This window comes from Battus philenor, unplaced genomic scaffold (genome assembly GCF_028537555.1).
Source record: "Battus philenor isolate CCGP_79_NKW_IND1 unplaced genomic scaffold, ilBatPhil1.0.hap1 SCAF_13, whole genome shotgun sequence".
NCBI lineage: Eukaryota > Metazoa > Arthropoda > Insecta > Lepidoptera > Papilionidae > Battus > Battus philenor.
Window position 1 is genome coordinate 12,904,874 of NW_027181675.1, and position 22,462 is coordinate 12,927,335.

Genomic DNA, 22,462 nt, shown 5'->3' on the forward strand with positions numbered 1-22,462 from the left:
AGTTATGAAGTTTCATTTGTAGAGTAAAATTACAAGGACACTTCTTTTTACATAAAAACCACAAATTAAAGTAATACTGGTTGTCAAACAGTTGCCGCCTGTAAAAACCAAAAGTGCATTTAAGAATACATTTAACTCTTTTTTTACTAGCTACGTTCCTCAGAAAAGCGTCCAAAAATCGTGAAAAAAATACATGTGTCCTACGGTAAATTAGAGGTTAAGACTCGTTCAACAATTTTTTTTCTAATTACATTCTAATTACGGTAAAAATTCAAATATAAAACATGTAAGAATACAAATTAAAATTAGAAATAAATATTCTGTTAATAAAATATGTTATAAGTTTTTGAGTGTTTTCTGCCAGAACAATAAGTTCGTATAAAATGTATGTTTATTGTTATAAGTAAACTGCGTAATATCAAAATAATATAAAATCAAAGTTGTTTATATAACGAAACGAAATGAAAAAAAAATATTTTGTAAGTAATTAAAGTTTATTATTAAGAAAATTAATCAATAAATTAAATGATGGCTCTGAATACTTTCCATTATGTTTTTCCTGTTCCTAATCAGTTGCAGTTCAATATTTATAATGACTGGACCCTTGACCTTTTGCACTCAAGATTTTTTCACATTCTCTTCTGACAACTCTATAATGACATATATTTTTATCATGAAAAATGTTGGATAACTATTTAGTTATAAAAAGCTGTTTATTAAGAAAATCTAGATAGCTGTTTTCTTCATTCTTCTACTCATTTTCGTGACTTAACTTCGAAGTATTTCTAAATGTAAAGAACAAAATATTTGCATAAATCGATCACGTCATATCTGAAAAAAAAGGTACTTTCGAAAAAAAAATTGTTTGCCCGATAGTCTTGCAAGCTAGGTGTTTTTACAAGTCTCATGTTCATAATAACACCGAAAGAAGCTTTCATTTCAGACTCTGTAACGTTTTTCCATTGTTTCCAAATAAAAGATGTTGATATTTTTCTTTGTTGTATAACATTTCAAATTACCAAAAAAAAAACTTCATGCCAGCACTGCTGACATTCCGAGTCGCCGGAATAAAACTTCATGCCAGCTGTGCTAGCAGTGCAAAAAGGGTTGAAAAATAAAATCAAACACTCCTTGATTAATTGAGTTTAATATCAATAAAATAAGAAAATTATTTACACAAATTTTATCAAAATACAAAAATAAAACACTGTCACATACACGTAGGTAATAACGATTTCTGAAGAGATGCTATAAATATATACATTGTCTTAGGTAACTATGTGACGCAGAACGGTCCAACTCCACAACTGTATACTCCTGGCGCACTTTGAGCTATGAGTGATGCGAAACTAATGCTACATATTTAACACTTATGGACAACTTATCTTATCTGCGACATTAACTGAATACGAAAATAACACTTTATATAACATCTATTGTATCTATATATTTATATTACAGAAATATTTAACAACATATTGCAAATAAAGCCTTATGCAATGCTTCACCGAATTATCACACGTGCAATGCGCTAATAGCATTCATCAGCCGTTAATGTTAATACGCTTTTTAGTTTTTCATCTATGGTCATATGGAATGATAAATTATCTTTGATATTTTAATGATAAAACGAATTGAATTTATGAATTACTATGGTGGGGTTTCGCATTACTGTCATGAACGGCATGTTACCTATTAAGTACGTATGAAATGACACGCAGCGATAGAATAGTAGATAAAGAAGTCTTGAAGTACGGAATGTGTGGTAATATGGCGGTAGATTCACTTCGAAATTAAAAACAATGACTACTCTCGTGTAGGCCGTTTGAGGTCTTGATCACGTTTGGACTTTTGTAGCACGAAGACTATGCTATATTCGCTGGACAGAGTAATACCATTAAGTAATAACAACCAGACAGGGATGTGTTTACACACTTGTCAAAAATAAAACTTAAACATTTTTCTATAATGATTCATGCAATTATTTGAACATTAAAAATAGTTGCTTGCGCACAAAAAAGTTACCGCTTGTAAATGCATCATTTTGTAAGTTTACAATTGTTGGCCTTCTTTTCACTCGTTTACTACTGTCCAGGTAATATATTTAAATACAACCATAGTTTTATTTTATTCTCTAAACAAGCTGCCAAATGACTTATAAAGACAATTGTGAAAATATAATTAAAATAACAAAAAATTTGTACGTGCTACAAAAGGTTCGGGTGCGATTAGCCAAATGTGAACATTATAATAAATCACTCTTAGTGATTGAAGAGAAAACCAAGAAGGATCAAGTGTATACTGGCACCGAAAATAAATATACGCAAAAACAAGTTCAATATACAAGTACTAACATTCACAACAACCGCTAATTCACAATCTATACAACTTGTTAAATAATTCACATTATATACCTGGATATTTACATTCTTATGCTTAGCAAGTGTCGGAATATATCTCTCTAATAAAACATATCCAACAGCTGTGACTGATTAGTATATTCTAACAAATCATTGTTATATAACCTATCTACGTCATTATTCTATTATAATATAGAAAGTCAATACGTACCTATAAAAATCTACAATAATTAATGTATTTACAAATTTGTTGGTTTGATATATTTTATTAAAATACGCTGTATTCATATACAATGTACACAATCTCAATACTCTTATATATATAGATGTAGTGTTTAACTCCGTCGCAAATGTTTATTTAACTAAAGAATAAAATTCCTAAGTACATTCATCGTGGACTGATTGGGTAACAAATTCGAAAGGTGAGATCTTGGGCCGCTTTTAATTACTTGCAAATTTCCAGCCAATTTTATATTTCAACTTGACCCTTTAGCCAAACTAACTATCCCACTTTCTTGTACACTACGAAATAAATTATCAAAAATACCTTTTACAACCTTAAATCTTTTATCGTATCATATTTTTTTTCAAAATTAATTTATTTTTATCTATAACGTAAAATTAAATCGCGAATGTCAAGATACATTTTATACTTTTTTTCCTTTTTTTTTTCATGGGTAATTCCTTCGCTGTATTTTTAAATATTGTCAATGTTAAAATGATAAATGCTTTATCTATAAAAATTGACATAAATGCTTTTAATATTTCGATGGAAAGGGAGAGGAAATGATTTGTCCGTGAACAATTTAGGAACTGAGACAGAACATACCTCTAACCTAGACTCCATCTAAAGAATATTTGGCACAATTATCTTTGCTGTAAATTTTTCTACTTCCACCTTTAACATCAACATGGAGGTCAACTGATTTTAAAGTTTACATTTTCAAGTCTGTTTCTTTCCTTTCATAACAAGGTAGCAAGAAGTCACTTGGATGCGAGTAGAGAAGACCGTTAATTGTTACAATCTTTGGGGGAAGCTTATGCTTTTAAGTGAACATGTATTCATACATAGAAGTAGAAAAATCACATATCGACCTCTCAATATATACCACGGTCGGGTTCCAACTAAATCAAAATTGAGGCAGGTTTTGCAGTCAATTCCGCGACGTCACCATCACACTTTACTCAAACATCGTCTAGGTGCCTTATATAAATTATATTCAACATGTGACTGACTCGGTGTCGAGATACGCGTCTTTAGTCCGAGGATATAAGCCTTATATAGTTACACAGTTCCTTGGTACGGACATAACAAAATGTACTCGCGCATCGTGTCGACGTGTCACAACAGGGGGGTGTCTATTTACAGAGGTCCTCACAAATATACATATATATAAAACATTTAAATTATTCGTATTGAACACTAGTAGCACAAACTGCCATCACCCACACAGTATGTTATTTTATTCGCCGGTTGTGCGTTGGCTTGTCCGTACTCAGACGGAGATCTCGTAGTTGCAGTCGTAGACGGAGGCGCGGTCTGGAGGTTGAGCGGGGGGAGTTCGCTCGAGTTGGTCCTGCACCTCAAGCGCGCGTACGAAGGAGAGCGGTCGCGCGGGTCGCACGTGGTGAGGAGCGATGGGAGGCGTGGGGGCGGCGGGCGGTGTGCGCCGGCGCGCCAGCGGTGAGGGCTGCGGGGGACGATCGTGCCACAGGTAGCCGCGCTGCGGCGAGGCGGCCAGCTCGCGGATGTCGTCGGCGGTGGGGCGGTGCGGGGGCGGCTCGGCTCGCAGCAGCTCGCCCTCGGAGAGGAAGCGGCGCTGCGGCGAGCTGCGGCCGGAGAAGTCGCGGCGCGGCTGCGTCGGCGTGCCCGGGTTGGACCTGTGCGCGGCGCTCACGTCAAGGGTTTAAACGCGCGAGCTCGTCCGAGCGCGGGCTGCCGTTATCGTACGGCCTACGGACAGAAGGAGACGGGAGCTGCGGTGCGCGACGCCGCTGCAGCGTTCAGAGCGCGGGCGCGGAGCCCACTGCGAGTACTGCCTACCGACTACCGCAGGTGACCGTTGTGTTGGTCATTTGGTGTCACTAAACTTGTTAAGGGCCGTTCATAAAATACGTTCGCTCTAAAAGAGGGGAAGGGGGAGGGTCCAATGACAATCACCACTAAGATACTTCTTTACCAATTATAGATGTCTCAGAATTTTTAATATATATCAATAGATGGCGCTATCAATTTGAATGAGTAATATCTTCGCGGTATTACGATGTAAATAAATATGACCGGATTTTCTAACAAGGTATTTAGATTAAAAAATATTCTCACTGCCTATATCGCGATTTTATTTCAATGTTTGTTATTCTCAAACCCTTGAACCCTTTTTAAAATTAAATCGACTCCATTATTTTTAGCGAGGCGAGATCTAACTTTCGTAACGTCATTTAACAAACACAAGGGGGGGGGGGGAAGTAGATTTAAAAAAAAAATTCAGGTGACGTATTTCATGAAAGGCCCGTTAATGTCCACTATGCACTTGATACGTGAAGCCGTGAACTAGTCTCCAAACATTTAAACTTCGAGCAAAGTAATATTTATTTTATATTGCGATAACGGAACCCAAGTTCGTAGCTTCATTGATTAACTACATAAAGCTCAGTGCGTTTGAACTGAAACGCACTTGGTCTGAATCTAACGGTAGAGCACTTCTGAACGCAGCAGTGGGCGCCGGCCCGCGCTTGCAGGGTGCATGCAAACGCTACATGCCACTTCACATACACTATCATACAATATCATACACTACACTACTACAAGCCAGAACAACATTTATCTTGATGAACAATTACTCCGTCACTATATCAAACCATTACGAGTAAATACAGGATGATTAGTTATAGGTGAAAAAGCTTTAAAGAGTATGTAACTCAATTGTCAGCAAAAAGCTTTTACATCTATTTCCAATAACCCTGTATAAGTTAATTTTTTTTTTTTTATTAAAATGCTACAGGCCAATAACTTTTAACTGTACAAAATCTGCGGAAGGGAGAGGACAGTAAACAATAAGTAATTTTAATATCCAGTACCATACCCGGCGATAAATGTTGCACATCGACCTTTGGAAAGAGACAATCAGCTAATTTCGGCTTCGTAGAACATTGTCTCTGTCGCACGACTGACAAAACGTCACATAGGTAGTATGGGACAGAGATAATGCTCTAGGAAGCCGAAATTAGCCGACTGTCTCTTTCCAAAGGTCGATGTGCAATATATATCACCGGGTACTGTAATCTAAATTATTAAAACTGTTTTCCTTACTTTATTATTTACTTTACATACTTTAATTGATGACAAATCATCTATAAATTCATACTTTTAAAGCATTAACCAACCCTGAATTACATATAGGAATAATTAACATTGTAAATTTTTAAATAATTATCTATTAGTCAAATTAAATACTAATATATTTGAAATATATAAAAATAACGTCACAAAACACTTTTTTCAAAGTACAATCATCTACAAGAATATAGATTAAAAAGTTTGATTCGGTAATAAAAACCAACATAATTATATTTTATATGTATTCACATGTCTACCATCCATAGACAGAAATTTTCCCTTCCAATAAATAAAACAAGTGTATACATTGCCAATGCTTTCAAGGAATATACCTATTTTTGGAAGCAAACTAATGGTTACCCCCTCTAAGAGCATCGCAAAGAAAATATAATTTAATATGATTGTGATGACAAATTATTATTTCTATCAGCTTTAAATATAGCTCTGTGACATTAACTTTTCCTTTTGCAACACTATGTAACAGAATAAATCTAATTAAAAATTATTTTTAATGGAGTATTTGTGTTTGTTCAAGTATTATTGTGTCAAGAGATTGGAACTATAATGGTTGTAATAATAACAGCAAATTAAAAATAGCGTAAATGCTACAATAATGCTATTTACATATATTTACACAATAGCGCTAAACGTAATCTGTTCATCAAGATAATAACTTAAAAACACTAGCATAACGCAAACGAAATTGAAATCTATTTCTTAATACCTAGATTGGATATTCGGCTGAATAAAAAATTATGAAGTTTACTTCAAAAACTCCATTCACTTTATAATAAAAAAAAGACTCCTAAACACCACATAATTGAGATGAACAAGCACTAAGACCTTGCCAATGAAATTTCACTAGTCACCACACTGACTAGACATGCAGAGGAGGGCCACCAGAAAGAAGGAAATCTAAACAGCCAAAACGAGGACAACAACCATGGAACGAGAACTACTAGATCCGTCACCACCGGGATGGACCAAGAAACATTGTACTGGAGTCACATAAATAAGCCACATAACATCCAAGTCAAGTTTCATATACCATGAGAACAAGCAGAACTAGTAGAGGGAAAAATTTTAATTTTAGGTAGTGGGTCTCCAAAATTAGTAACAGCCTCAAACGACTAACAGCACCGCCATCTAACAGAAACTAGAGATAATGAATTTGTATGCGGTGAAGATACATATAACAGAAGATAGGTATAGTCCGAGGCATAACAATGAAATATCTTTTAATGAATGAATGATTTAAACCTGCTAAGAGCGGACATCAGCTCAAATCTTTACTCGAATCATCCTCAATTGATGTTAGCCTATAGATATGTGAAAAATATTCAGTTTTCAGTATACACATTGCTATTGCAGAAATCATTCCATGACACGCTGAATTATATACACTGGTCAAGAATAATCTTCAGCTTATATTTGCATTAGGATTCTATTAATCATTTAAAACTTTATTAGGTACTGATTTAAGAGGAGAGAATGGGTAGAAAGAGACCTTTTTAAACCGAAATGAGGGCCGTCAGCCTATACCCCTACTCAGTCCCTCCTCATGAATCTATAGATCCAGAAATTAGAACTCAAAAAGTTTCTAAATCTATCTGTACGCAAGTATAATTTGTCACCAAACTCTGTATAAAGTCTGTTATATTCGTTCATTAGCATTTATAGGTTAAAGTTCTTTTCATAGTAAGCCAACATTCGGTGGGCATGCGGGGAGAACAAGACCTCTCATCAACATCAAGATGATCTTTGAGGGAAACCTAACCCTGGCAATTGGAGTCTATCCGCTGACATCATGACGATGATGAAACTAACATATATTGTGGTTAATATGCGTCCGAACATCCAATCTTAGTTAATAACAATTTTCAATTAAATTACAATATTGATTTAGAATATCATTTATAGACAATTTTGTGTCTTTATAATCAATAAATGTAATTACTTAAATATTTTTTGTCTTTACGTTATTTCTAGTTTTTTTAAGTTGATTTACGGCTTGCAAATTAAAAAATCACTTTTGAATGCAAGTTCCATTGTTTTAATTTTTATGATAAAAATCTAAATTTAAAGTTTTTTGAAAAAAGAACTTGCACCCAATATTAAATAACACCATTAAAACCAAAATGCAACTCAAACATACTTGCTTATTTTTACATGCAATAATATAAATATTATACATATATTTAAACAGATTGTCAGATATAAAGAAATCATAACAACGGTTCTGCACTTAATAAAAATAAAAGTACAAAATCGTTGAGTTTTATTATTTTATGCAATGTTATAAAAGTGGGTATTCCTGCAAAATAATAAAATATTATAAATCATATAACATAGTTTGCAAACCAGTCATACAGTGCAATCACACAAGAACAAATCAATATGTAGATATTAAACAAAATTGTAGTGGAATTTCGCATGGATTTTTAATGTTAATATAAAAATTCATTCCTACTACACTAAAAATGACATCGTCTAACAATTTCATTCATCGTTTTTTAAAAGTCTCCTAATACTAAGTGGAAGGTTTAAAACGAAGAAATTTGTAACTTAACAAAATATAATGACTTAAATCTTTGTGCACATAACGTGACGTGCACAGTTCGCGCGCTTGAACGTTTACTGTGAGTTTTGCGCGCTCGACAGTTAACTATGAACTTCGCACGTGTGACAATTTGTTATGAACTTTCAGCTTCTAACAGTTTGCTATAAACTTCACGCGTTTGACAGTTAGCTATCTATGAACTTAGCGCGTTTGACAATTAGCTACGAACTTCCAACATTTAACAGCTATGAACTTCGCACGGATAACTGTTCATTTTTATCTTTAATCATTTGACAGTTAGCCATGAACTTCGCGCGTTTGACAGTTCACGCGCTGCAAATTTATATTGATATTTAACAGTTGCATTGGTCAGTATTTATCGATTACGAAATTAATTTACTTTATAGTGATGAATTTGAAAACGGTCATATTATTATATTGAATGTATTAGGTTAATGACAGTATTGTCTATTGGGTAGTAAAGAAACGAAGAACGAAAATTACAAGTAATACTTACAAAGAAATTTATTATAAAATATTGACAATTTTTATAGTGGTGTTTACGAAATTCCATTACATATATATACAATAGACAAACACAGAAAACCAAACAGACAGACAATTTTCATGCCATTTACCATCGACACGTCGGCTCTATATGCGTTAGGTCCATCTGCCGCGTACGGTAAGCGGTAAACGATTCACTATGTCACTTCCCAGCTCACACAACAGTGCCCACAAATATAAGTATTTGACATAAAACGATAAATAGCCCACAGTTGGGATTAAAAAAAACAGCTTGGGTGTAATCTACCTTGTGAAATTAGTTTGTGTCATATACATTTCGTTTCTATGACCTAAAACTTTAGTTTCCAAAGTAGTTCAGGTGGACACCTAAGGGTCTATTGGTGACGCGACGGGAGGGGAAGTGGGGAGACAAAAAAATGAAGTTTTACATTTCGTAAGCAGAGCTTTAATAAGTTTTATTATTTTTTAGTAGTTTTGGGAATATTTTAGACATGCAGCAGCAGAGATTCCATTGGAATCAACTAAATTTTGGATGTAGTTTATGAGAAAAAAAAAACTGGGTCCCTTGTTCTAAGACAAATAAGTTAAACATGATTTCATTTTTTTGTAAAGAAATTTAGAACCCATTGCTTACGATAGTTATGTAGTTGCCGTCGAATATGCCTAGTGTGGCTATGTTTGCTGTTACATCAAAATACAGTTTGATTATAATTTTGTTTTTAAAAAGTATCAATTATGAAGTTAATACTTATATTTGTGGCTCATTTGGACACTGCATCCCCAGTCAGTCTTATTAACTAAAATTAATAATATGTTTTAACATGATATATTAATATGTAAAGTGTTATTTCAAAAGAATATATATTTTTATTAGATTCTGATTAAAACCTATATCTACTGTATTAGACAAACTTAATTTTAAATACTTTTTTAAGAATGTTAAGTTATAGGCAGCTAAAGATGTGTTTACATGTACTTATAATCTGCACGAAGATGCTAAGTTTTTCTTAATTAGATTGTTTCTGTTTACTTTATGGCTTGGAGTTTTTATGCATGTATTACTATGACACCAAGCAAAACAGGAATTTATTGTAAACGGAGATGGAAATGAAAAAAAAACATACATTATTATTAGGAAAATACTATTTAAAAAGGAGCCACATGTAAACCCATCTTTAAATATTATCTATCTCTCTTTTGTTTCTTATAAAAATGCGATTGAAAGAGCGACGTTGACTCTGTCTCGCGAATATATGACTATTTATTACTATCCGTTGTTCCTATTTTTCAGTGAAAATAGTGTATGACAACAACAGTTGGGGGACATCTATCCCCAAGGTGAGCAAACCTCTTTATTGAGGTCGTCTAAAAACACTGAATGGTGCTTTCAACTGATCTTAAAGGAAATCTAGGGGAGGAGGTCTATGTCCAGCAGTGGACACCTAATGATGAAATGATAACGGTATGAAGTTTTAAGAGACAAATCTATTTACATTTATAATTCTTATATGAAAGAATCTATTGTTTTGATTTTAGACTGACGTTGAATGCAGTGTCATTATAATTAGCATTATCATTAATTCGAAAGGTAGTTTGAATTTTATCAAATTACATTTTATATTTATTACAACATTGAATAAAAATTAAAATCCATTTGACAATATTCAAACTTCTTTTCTTAAATATATTGGTTAATTCACACTTGGTCCTACGAGTCAGATTTTGAATTTTAGATCCAAATCTCCTATATATGAGATCATTTTGGAGATACAGTGTGAACAATCCTGACAAGCCCATAATCATTATTTTTTACTTATATTAACATCTTATGTAATAGTGAATAATATAGCACAAAGTCTGTGAAAGACCAGCCCGGACATTTGTTATAAAAGCTAAAAGTCTTTCATTGCATTTTTACAACACTGTTGGAAGCGATGGTTGACTATGATGTTTTATTTGTGGTGGGTTTATTTGGCAACATTTACCAGAACCTGCTAGGGATTGGAACTACAAATACAGTCTGACTTCTTTATATCTTTTGATGGTTTTCTATGTAATATGACAAGTAACAAAATATTTTATAGTATGTCAAAAATTAAATTAAGTTGTTATCGTTTCAGCTCATAGCTGCCTACTGCAATGCATAGGCCTACCCAAAGATAACTATAGGGATATATTAATTTTTTGCAATGTGGTATTATAGTACGCAGAGGCCGCAGCTGCACTGGAAATCGATCACCGACCTATGATCTTAAATTAAATATCAATTTATAAAAGATTTAGCACGAAATACATTTCAATCAAAACATGACCGAATTCTAATGTGACTGTTAAACTGTGACAGAAAATAAAATCGTACAAGATTTTATATCAAAAAATTTTACATCTTAATTTCATAAAAGCGCAGGAATATATTTTTCAAGTAACTTTTTAAAATGATTGATAATTTTTTTGGTTTTAGTATTTCTTTTAATTTGGCTAATTCAAGAAATTTTCAGTGTTAAATTTAACTTTTATACTAAAACATATATCAACTCAACTAAAACTTATACATCAAGAATTTAAAAAATCAAGGAGCTTGACTATCTCTGTACTAGTATGTAAGTTGTAATTCAAAGATATTGGTGTCTGTCAAGGGATTGGCTGTTAAAGATGCTATTTATTCAGCCAATTTTGACAGTTTCGCTTTAATACCTTTACCTGATAAAGACACAATGTGTCAAACTTCATAGTCAGCCATCTGCTTTTTTTTTAAATAAACGGTCAAGACTTCACGGGCTTTAGTACTATAATATATTACTCTTATGAATTGATCTGACATGAATATGGGCATGCATATAAGCACAATACAACGACGAAAATAAATAAAAACTTTACATGTTCCCAAATAAAAACGTATCACCGCTAGACATATGATGCAAACAATTTTACATGCAAATCAAAAAACTCTAACATTTATTAAAAATAAAAAACATGAAGCAATGCATATTGCGGATAAGGATATTTGTCAATTGTGGTATTAGTCGATGCAATGGGAATAGGCCATATGAAACATAAATACCTATAAATTTTGTAAATTACAATCCTTGGTAAATAAAACGCCAATTTTTCCCCTTTCTCAGCTAACAACATAAGCATATTGTGTATGGTTTGATTATGTGGGTGGTAACTAGTTTTACTAATTCAATACATGTTCACAAGAGATAAAATTTTCTCGAACGAGCGCTGAATTATATTACCTATTAATAGAATATAAATCATGATGAAAATTAATACAATATGAATTATGTAATCATCAATGAAGAAAATATACAGAGATTATTATACTTATAATATATAAAGGGGGGGGGGGGAGAGGCCAAACTCTTTGATAGTGCGAACCAATTTTCGAAATTTGAAATCTTTTGCAATCCGCAATTGAATATGCATGTAAAATACGGCACATGTACATGACATCACTCCTAATAATACTTAATATGCCGGTTAGTTATGACCGGTGTTTGGCTTTCGCTAATTTTATAGTGGAATAATAATAATTATTATTCACACCAGTGATTTGTTTTGATTTCCCAGGAGCTAACATGGGTTTTATAAATTTCAATACCGAAATATTTCGAAAATCAATCGGAGCCAAAAATAATAGTTCAAAGAGCCACATGTGGCTCGCAAACCGTAGTTTGGCCACCCCTGATATATACATTGTTCATTTAGTAAACTTTATTGCAACATATTGGTTACAAAGTACTAACCGGCTTAGGCTTAGCCGGCTTTTCTTTTGCCTTTTCTTATATACTTTTATAAGTAAACCATTTTTATTTAAAAACAAATACCGTTACACAATAGGATCTTAGTTGAAATATTGTCATAAATATCTTAGGTATTTTGAGTTTATCGCAACACATAGCAGATATTGTATCTCATTGATTTATTCTATTGGGATGTTATATTAAGTAATATTGGTTTATCATAAATAAATTAACATTTATTCACAAGTAATATTGTTTGTATAGATGTTTAAGCTGTTATCCCAGAGGCTTTCACAGCTTCATCGAGTTCACGGAATGGAAAGATCCAAAGTTCTGACACAAGACCATCAAGCACTATCTGACACCAAGAGATCATGAAAATTACGATCACATATGAAATCTTATTGAAGTTGTATACAGTGTCATTGGTTATAGATTTAATAGCTTCAAATGGCAGAATGTATAATTCATTTGACAGCAAAAATATTTGCAATCACCTTTAACAAGTGATCACTCTGAAATATATTACATTAATTTATTATTCTATTGGAATGCAACGGTTCAATGGATTCTAGCAGTGCAAAATCTGCAGAGACATGTAGTAAACAATAATTCATTTTAATATGTAGTAATCCTTATTCTGAAAATTACGTTATTTATTATTGCAGAAACCATTTGTTTGTGGATAGGGTGTATCATAAATTTATTGGAAATGATTTATATGTTTATCCCTATAAAGCTATTAAGCACATAACTGAAACTTTCAGTTTTAGAAATATGTCATTACTTTTTGCATTCAAATTATTAATCTCCTTGCATATTAAGTATTTAGTATTTTTAATACTGTGTATGCCTTTGAGTATAATGTGTATTATATATTGCAACTTTTTAGTGTACCATAAATAATTATTTATTAGCAAACAGCTGACATAATACCATAAAACATTTTGTGTCAGTCAACCCGAGACAATGAAAATTAAAATAATATATTTTTAAAGACTGCTGATATATATAGCGGAAACCACTGGATCACAAATTAAAATAGATAGAAGTTACATGCATTTAAATAAAAAAAAAATAACTTCTTTACATCTCACCATTAACATATATACAACATATACTATATAATATGTAATGTATACTTTGTATACATTACTGGAATGAATACTTAAATATATACATCACACAACGCTTTCCTGTTTTTTTTTCTTCTTCTTTTAAGTTTATTATCGTAATTTAATTTAAAATGATAATGAATATATTTCGTAAATAGTAGTGGTTTATTAATAAAGGAACTCGTAAATTAAAATAAAAAAGAGTTTTATATAAGTCAACGCTCGTTCGTGAAGGAATGTATGGTGGGTTGTGAGGGCATGTATACATTGGGGTAATACCTTCGGACGGGGCTGCTGACAGCCAGAGGCGTGGGTACGCCCAGGGCCTTGATGCGCTGCTGCATGGTGGGCGAGGGCCGAGCCCCATTCGCCCCGGACTCGTAGCGGAGTGGCTCCATCACCACCCGGTAGCCCGACGTCGTCGTGCCGTGACTGGAAACCGTCACAATTATATAATTAATATCAATTACTTTGAAATCTAAGTTCTTAACACATATCTACTCTACTCTTTACAGTGTCACGGACAATCCTCTATACATGGCATGCTTCGTTGAGAAGACAGCTGCTCAGATTGCAGTGTATGGAGGAAGCATGGTAAATTCTATAGGGCTATCCACATTGGTTCAGTGGGATGCCTCCCCGAGGTCACAACAATATATCTTGGTCTTGTTGATGTGTCCTGAGATTTCTTGAGGTGTTGGGTTAACCAGGTTAAAAAGTAGCCCAGACAAAGTACTAAAAGTTTTTATTTTTTATTTTAAACAAAAAATCTAAATGCCGGCTAATAAGAACTTATGATAAGAATTTAGCGAACAGGCTAATAAGTCAATTAATTATACCTACTTGTTCGCAGATCGAAACCCCCCTATTGCTTTTGTTATTCAAATAAAAAAAAAACCTTTATTTGACATTGAATAAAACACATCTCATATTGATGTCAAAATATTTCTAACCAATTATTCAGAAAACAAAATGAAATGTTTTCAGTTTAAATTGTGAGTGTGTTTTAATTTGCAGTAATGTTAAAATTTTACTATTTTAATTTGTAGTCAAATTCAAAGTCTTCCGTGACTCAGAAACATAATTACAGTTTAAAAGTATATACATACTTTTGTTTGTAAAGCAAACAACAGGTAGCTCGTGGGCATATACGCTTATCCGCTCAACCTTGGACGGAGACTTGGTGTCACGGGCAGTGCAAAGGCCGCGTGTAATAACCCTGGGAGGGTTTATATTCACGTGGGTTACATAATTGAGACCACGTGTGATCTAATCGTGATGCGTTGTCATGAAAAAAATAAGTTTTTGACTTTTACAGCATCAGTTCAGCTGAAAGATGAACGAGGTCGAGATAGGTTCTTATATTAACGGTATTTACGGAACTGCTTGGGTAAGATACCTACTATAGCTGCCCACACTAGTTACACGTCTATATGTTCACAGAGGGCTTGACCGACCGACGAAATGCTTTGGACGAATTGGACTAACTTTTGTAGTGTGGATTAATCAGCTTAGAGGTATATAAGTAAGAAATAGTTTTGTGTAAAGTCTACTTACAGGAGTAGGAAGATAAATTTGATGCAGACACGTTAGATAAGTGGACTAATTTGGTGCTGAGGCATATTAGAAATGGGGACTAGTTTTGTGTACACCTTAAGTGGATAGGTTAATTTGATGCAAAAACACCTAAGAAGCGAAGATTAATTTAATGTAGAGAATATAGAGATATATAATAATGTAGAGATCTTAAAATTGTGGACCCATTTGGTGTCTAAGTCATCTTAAAAGAGAAGAATAATTAGGTGCAGAGCTATCAGAAGTGTGGATTAATTTAATTTCGAGATACCTTAGTTTTAACAACTCGTTTCTTGTAAAGGCATCTTAATAGTAAGAACTAATTTTTTGCTGAGGCGTATAAAAAGTAGCGACTAATTTTGTGCAGAGGCATCTCTGAAGTGAGGATTAATTTATTTTAGAGGAACGTTGTAACTGTGGACTCATTTGGTGTAAAGGCATCTTAAAAGTAAAGACTTGTAGTGCTGAGGTGATGTAAGAATGCAGACTAGTTTCGATTAAAGGCACCTTACGTGATTCTAGACCAAATTAATCACCTTCATACCTTAGAAATTGTTTACAAGAATAATACACAGAGACATTCTCTGTGTTTGGCACTAATCGGTGTAACATAACTCCTGAAGATGCCCCGTGGAGGGGTAAGACACGTGTTGAGTGATTTAACGGTGGTAGTTGTGTAATTCGCATTGTTTGCCGCATGCACATTTATCAGCGGGCTGGCGGGCGGTGCACTTTGTTGCACGACTACGACTGCATGTGCGGAAGTGACTAAATATTGGTCTTTTTCTTACTAAGCATAATAAAATTAAGGATTCATTTGACCTAACTTCTAAAATGGCTCTACAAGTGTGGACTGATTGTGTGGCGATGTAACACTCACCCGGTATTCCTGGGCAGCGGGCTGAGGCGCGGGTAGTGGTGAGGCCTCGGCTGGCGCTCTGGCGGCGGGAACAGGTTGGCAGCGGAGCCCCGGCGCTGCAGCGGCGGCGGCGTGGGCTCGCAGTCGGCGCTCTGCGACGCGCCCGGCCCCTCCATCTCGCCCTCGTGCTCCTCGCGCCCGGGGGACAGCTTCGCAACGCCCGCATAATTACTCACGTGCGAGTTCATTAAACGCAGCGGTCCCCATAGACCGACGACATAAGGTTATGGAAGTCGTAGGATTCCGGCAGCGTAAAAGATCATCATCATGACGATCTTTGGGAAGGCCTATGGCTTGCAGTAGGCGTATATCGGCCTGATATGACTTCATTACCATACACCAACACCCATAGTCGTTAAAAAATTCCACAGAATTCTATGTGTAATCCACTTTGAATAATTCTATGTAATTGTGCGCCCAACCTATTTCCACGAACAAATGATTACTCGTATAACGGTTATTTTTCTAACATGCCGCGCCTTTAAAGGTAACAGTAACATTTGAAAAAAAAAATCAATCCAAAACATTTAGGTACGTATTTTGCTAATATTTATATTAAAATAAAAATTTCTAAAAGTCACCTTGTGGTATGTTTTATAATTCGACAATACGGTAGACAATTTATTTATCTTATAAGATATCAATATGCAATTAGAGCAAATAAAATATATGCTTTTAAAAACGTATTAATAATTAAAATGAAATTAAATTTATAAATGCATGTTCCTCGTGAACTAATGCGAGGTAAATACCTAGTAATGTAATAATATCAATTAAATTACTGAGATTATAAGTATTCTGTGTTTTCATTTTTCTTAGGCGCATTTTTTATTACTTTTTATAGGCAAAGACGAGATCTAGGAAGGTTCATGCTTGCCTAGAAGATACCTTTTCAGTCTTGACTTGACTCCCAAGTTATAGCTACCTTGACTGTTCGCATTATATAGGTAGTTATAAAACGCTTAGTGCTGGTTGTAGGGATTTCAAGGGGCGTCTAGAATTCCGGAAGAAAGGAGATGAGAGATTATTCGTGCAATATATTAATGCAGATTGTTATGCAACTTGAATACCGAATACTTAACAAGGTAAGGAAGAATGTACGGAATTTATTATCTTGCTTCGACTTTGAACTACCAATGGAGAAGACTGTATGAAATAAGAATTGAGGAGATCCGTAGACGAAATAATCCAGAAAATTTGTACATTGAAGTGGCAATAGGCATAGCATATTGCGCAGAACAGAAAGACGCTTGTACCTGGAGGTCGTCTCTTCACAAGACGGACAGATGATAATGAGAGATGAAGCCTTCAGAAAACGCTGGATGCGGACCTTTTCCATCCAACCTGGGAAATCTAGGGGGGGAGATCTTTTGACTTTCTTGTCACTGTCAAATGCTGTTTGCCTTTTAGCAATTATAGCTTTACTGCGTGTGAATTGGCACTAGAGGCTCCAGATTTAGACAAAATCTACTAGATATTTTTGCAGTTTTGGTTCGTAAAACGATATTAATATAGTATCAATAGTACAATATATTGTTTTTAATAACACCCTGTAGTTTCCCATTAGACTATGTATATAAACGTGATTATCCATAAAGATGTGAAGGGTTTCGACGAGAAATGAAAGAGAGTAATTAATATGGTTTACGTGAAAGATTATCTCTCCGACTATAATACGCCTACGTTTATTATAAGGACAATAAGATTTGTGTAATTATTTACGGTAATAACACGTAAACATTTACGTTTTTTATCTACACAAAAAAGGTATACCCGGAGCTACCTTTCTAAAATCCTTACGCCTATGTAACATATATATTTTTATATTAAACCGAAAGGGTTGAACCCTTGTGGGGAACACTTGAGTCCCCCTTAACAATCAAATTGCCCACATGTGGAGCGTGCGTGGTCTTCGCGTTGAGAATCACTGTATTAGACTGTCGACAATTTTGTTTAGTGTCATTGGATATTACGTCACAATTACATAACAACGCACTGAACTACTGACCTGTTAAATTGTTTCAGACATGTAAGTCTCTGTGTTTGGCACTAATCTGTGTAACATAACTCCTGAAGATGCCCCGTGGAGGGGTGAAACACGTGTTGAGTGATTTGACGGTGGCAGTTGTGTAATTCGCATTGTTTGCCGCATAAGCATTTATTAGCGGGCTGGCGGGCGGTGCACTTTGTTGCACGACTACTAATGTATGTGCGGAAGTGGCTAAAAATTGGTCCTTTTCTTACTTAGGATGGACTTCCGCAAGGTAACGCCTGATTCCAATAAATATGTAAAAGACTTTCCCGATATTCGCCGTGGTATTACCGGTGATAAGAACATGTGAAGTTATTTTGGTACTTGAATAAAACTTCATTATCATCATTATTTTAACAGTAGAAAGTGGACTTCCTACTGAGACTTACGACTTACCTATTCAATAAGGCCTGTCCAGCAGTAGACTGCTTGACAGGCCTATTTCATTAAATACGCTGAATGCGGACGCTTTCCAAATCTGCGCTATTAGATATCCACGGAGGCCTGTGCCTACCAATGGAAGTCCTTTGGTTGAAATAATGATGATAATGATATCAGTTTGATATTAAGAGTTTGCTTGGCGGGTTTTTCGTACCGATTTAAAAGCGAATCGGTACAATCAAAACCCAGAATTATGGTCATCTGTAACTTTGATAAACTCTAGTTAAATCAAAGTTAATATTTACACAAATTTTCGTGAATTATTATTAGCGTATTTATTAACCACATAAGCCTAGTCTTATTTGAAATTATTGTAATATACATATATACGTACTAAACTATCATATTAAAAACGCCTAAGGCTTTTCTTAATTATATTTGAAAATAGAACAAAGTTTTGGTATCTGGATACGATGTACATCGACTTTTATATTAAATAATATTTTATATCAATTAAGCGTGTATGATAAACGTTCAATTATTTAGTAATAAACAAGTTTATACAAAGGTAAATGACGTATACTAATGCATATGGAATATTATTATTTTATAAGAACAATTTTTTTTCTTCATAAGACTTAATAAATGTTAAAGAAATATAATCTTAAAGATAGAGAAAAGAAAAGCGCATAGCCGTGTATCACCGTGTCATTGAAGTAAACAGTGCTCGCCAGAGAAAAAAGTTATATTTTGTGTCTCCAAGTTTGTACAAATTAGTTATATGATATATGCGTTAAAAGCTTGAAATGGAATCAACATTACTATTATGATTGTTAATAAAACGAATATTAATAAAAGATAATTATAAAATGATTAAATTTAAACACTGATTTTTTTAAACAGGTGACAACCCTGAATAGTTTCCACGCAATGAATGGTTACTACTCAGGGTTGTCAACTTTTGGAAAGTTATACAGCCCTGTTTGTTAATACGACATCCTTACATACCTAATAAGACTTCATAACACAAACAATTGAAATATACAACTACTCAGGGCTATTCACCTGATTGTATGTAAGTATAGTGGCAGTAACTATATGGAGCTACACTGTTTTATAACATAATATTCTCATACTCCCTTTTTACAATAGAATTTACGTGTCAGGTGACAGCCCTGAATAGATTATAGTAAACTACACAGGACTATCACCTGATTATAAGTAATATGCCCTAACTGCGCGGTTCTACACAGGTTTGTGATGCTATATTCTTTTACACTTTTTTATATTTTAATAAACCAAAATTATATTCATTTTGATTGAATTTTGTGAAAGTGACATTCCTGTATAGTTTCTAGTAAACTACTAAGGGCTGTCATCGGATTATATGTCACACCCGTTAGTGAACTAGACAGAGTTGTTACCTATTTATAAGTAATACAACCCCAGCTGTGTGTGCTATTGTTTTGTAATATGTTAATACATATCTATAGTCCAAAAAATTGTACTTTTTGTAAAAGATGACAGCCCTGTACAGTTTCCGCTAAACTACTCAGGGCTGTCACCCGATACTGTCATACCCCATTTAATGTTCCAATAAATCTGGATAGACTCTAGAAAAGAGACCAACTAATATATACACTACAAAGCTAACCTTTACCCTTGCTATAGACTAAATATATTTAAGAAGGTAACAATAGAGAGCCAGACATTCATGTCTTCAATTCACACATCTTTAAATATCATTGAAGAGAGTATAAGAAAATATAAACCTCGCTGTGAATTGAAGGTATGTTATTGTATGCTCTACAAGCATGACAACTGGATGATTTCTCTACCGATTCAATTTCATGACTACAAGCAATTTTAAACTCTAATGAAGCGATGCATATTAAACTATAGATTTTGATGATAATGGAAAAAAATACAGATAAGTAATGTACCTATTAATCTCCAAACTTTTTAAATCTCTAAATTTACTTGAAGTTCCTTAATATCACGTTAATTTTCCGACTGTTGGACAAACATTATGGAGGAAGTTGAAAATGCTAGAAAAGTTTTATTTAACCTTTGGTTTCATGCATTGGGTTCAGGGATTGAATCTGCGGCCCAAGAACCCATCACAGTATTAAACCACTAAGTTATTGCTGCTCATTTGGAGTTACATAACTTTAGATAGGCTCGATAAATTTAACTAATAATCAATTTATTAGGTGTTTAAGTATTTATAAGTATAAATAAAATAACTTGATAGTATGTACCGATGTAATAACATATTTAAGTTAAAGTCACTTATTTAATTTTAACGAAATTTAAGCAAAAGTATATATTGAAAAATGAATATAAATTTATTTATACATTTATGTACAAAAGGATTGCATTGCACAAACTGCAAATTCTCGTTAATTACTGTGTACACAGGAACTCCTAGTAAATTTAATAATGTTATATTCAATTCAGAAATGCTTGGATTTAAGAAACCCATAGAATTTAGCCATGAGTAAAGTTTGTTCTTATATATATTTATTTGATTATTTACGAGAACTTTGAAGGAATGCGTTGTACAAACTACATGTAGACATGCTTTACATTAAAATAGAGTCTTATATTATTATAATTTACTCTAGTAACGATCTGGTAGCAAAATATAATTTTTTTTAGACCTGGCTTAAATTGTGCCCAAGTGACATTTGCAGATTTTGAGTTCCCTGGGAAGCCTCGCCAAGTTCTTTAACCGATCAGGCGGACGTTCCATGTAATTACTAGTATCAAGGGCTCCCTCTAGGGGATATCGGCCTGGACTGTCTCTTGTCGGTAATATCCATAATATTGCGACCGACAAGCTCGATTTGGTCGGTTGCATTATCTGGTCAACATTAACCACTTCGGAAAGCATTAGCGCGAGAAAAAGTGGCGGATGAAACTCCAGCAACGCTTCTATCTAGAATGATTTAGCGACCTCTGTGATACTGGAATATTCCAATAGATGTGAAATATTTTGTACGTCTGTCATAAGGTGTTAGTCCAAAGACTCAAGTACATGTTTCGGTCTCAAGACGACGCGGCGTCTAAGCGTGTCGGGTATGCCTGTTTTGTAGGTGGCAGCACCTGCAATCGACTATTTCACTATTCATTATTAGTCGCGATATTTCCAAATTATTTTTTCTACTCTTAGGTTTATTCTTAATAATGATAGACTATCATTGATTGTTCTAGGCCCTGGGACTGCTGAGAAAGAGTATACGAGTTGGATCACAGCGGTTATGTATGAAGGTAATGTTGAAGGTTGTATTTGTAGAACGCATTCCGTCATAGCAGCGTGATAGCAAGCGTCTGGCTCTCACCTTGTTGTAGTGCGCGTGGGCGCCGACGGCTCGATGGGCGCTGCCGTTGTCCGCCGTGTACGTCTTTACCTGGTGCGTGTCAGTCGCTATCGTGGAGATGGCGGACGCCGATTGCCCGACCACGCCTGTGTCACGTCGCTTCTTGCCGCCCTTGTAGATATACTTCGATGGGCGGACCAGACTGGAATTTTATTATCACTTATGTTTACTGTCAAATAAAATAAGCTCGTCTACAGATCTTATTCAGAGATTAATCATCTTCAAGTATCGTTAATTGACTGCGCGTTGTTCTTTTTTTAACCACGAGCAATCGTTATATTTAAAAGTTCTGTACTAAAACTATCATTTACAAAATTGTTTATTGACGTAAGAGGCTTATTACAGAATAAACGATATTTAAATGACTAGAATCCTTGGCAATGATGTCGCTAGTTTATTTTTATTCAATTTAGCCTATATCTGATAGTGTATTTAATTAATTTAATAAATTTGTCTTGATATACTATTAAAAAATATGTTGTTGTGGAGTTTACAACTTCTTTTTCCTCACAACTTTCGAAGCAGA

The 22,462-nt window shown here is 34.2% G+C and overlaps 1 protein-coding gene across 1 annotated transcript in view; it reads right to left on the minus strand.

Annotated features, from left to right (window-relative positions):
- Window positions 1-1,131: 1,131 nt before the first annotated feature.
- Window positions 1,132-22,462, minus strand: part of Zdhhc8 (zinc finger DHHC-type containing 8) — a 29,440-nt gene continuing 8,109 nt past the window's right edge. The window contains exons 6-9 of the mRNA XM_068777135.1: window positions 21,898-22,078; window positions 16,102-16,289; window positions 13,926-14,078; window positions 1,132-4,241 (exon numbers count right to left, since the gene is read on the minus strand). Coding sequence (XP_068633236.1) covers window positions 3,857-4,241; window positions 13,926-14,078; window positions 16,102-16,289; window positions 21,898-22,078 — 907 coding nt within the window. The 3' untranslated portion in view covers window positions 1,132-3,856. The remainder of the gene's footprint in view (window positions 4,242-13,925; window positions 14,079-16,101; window positions 16,290-21,897; window positions 22,079-22,462) is intronic.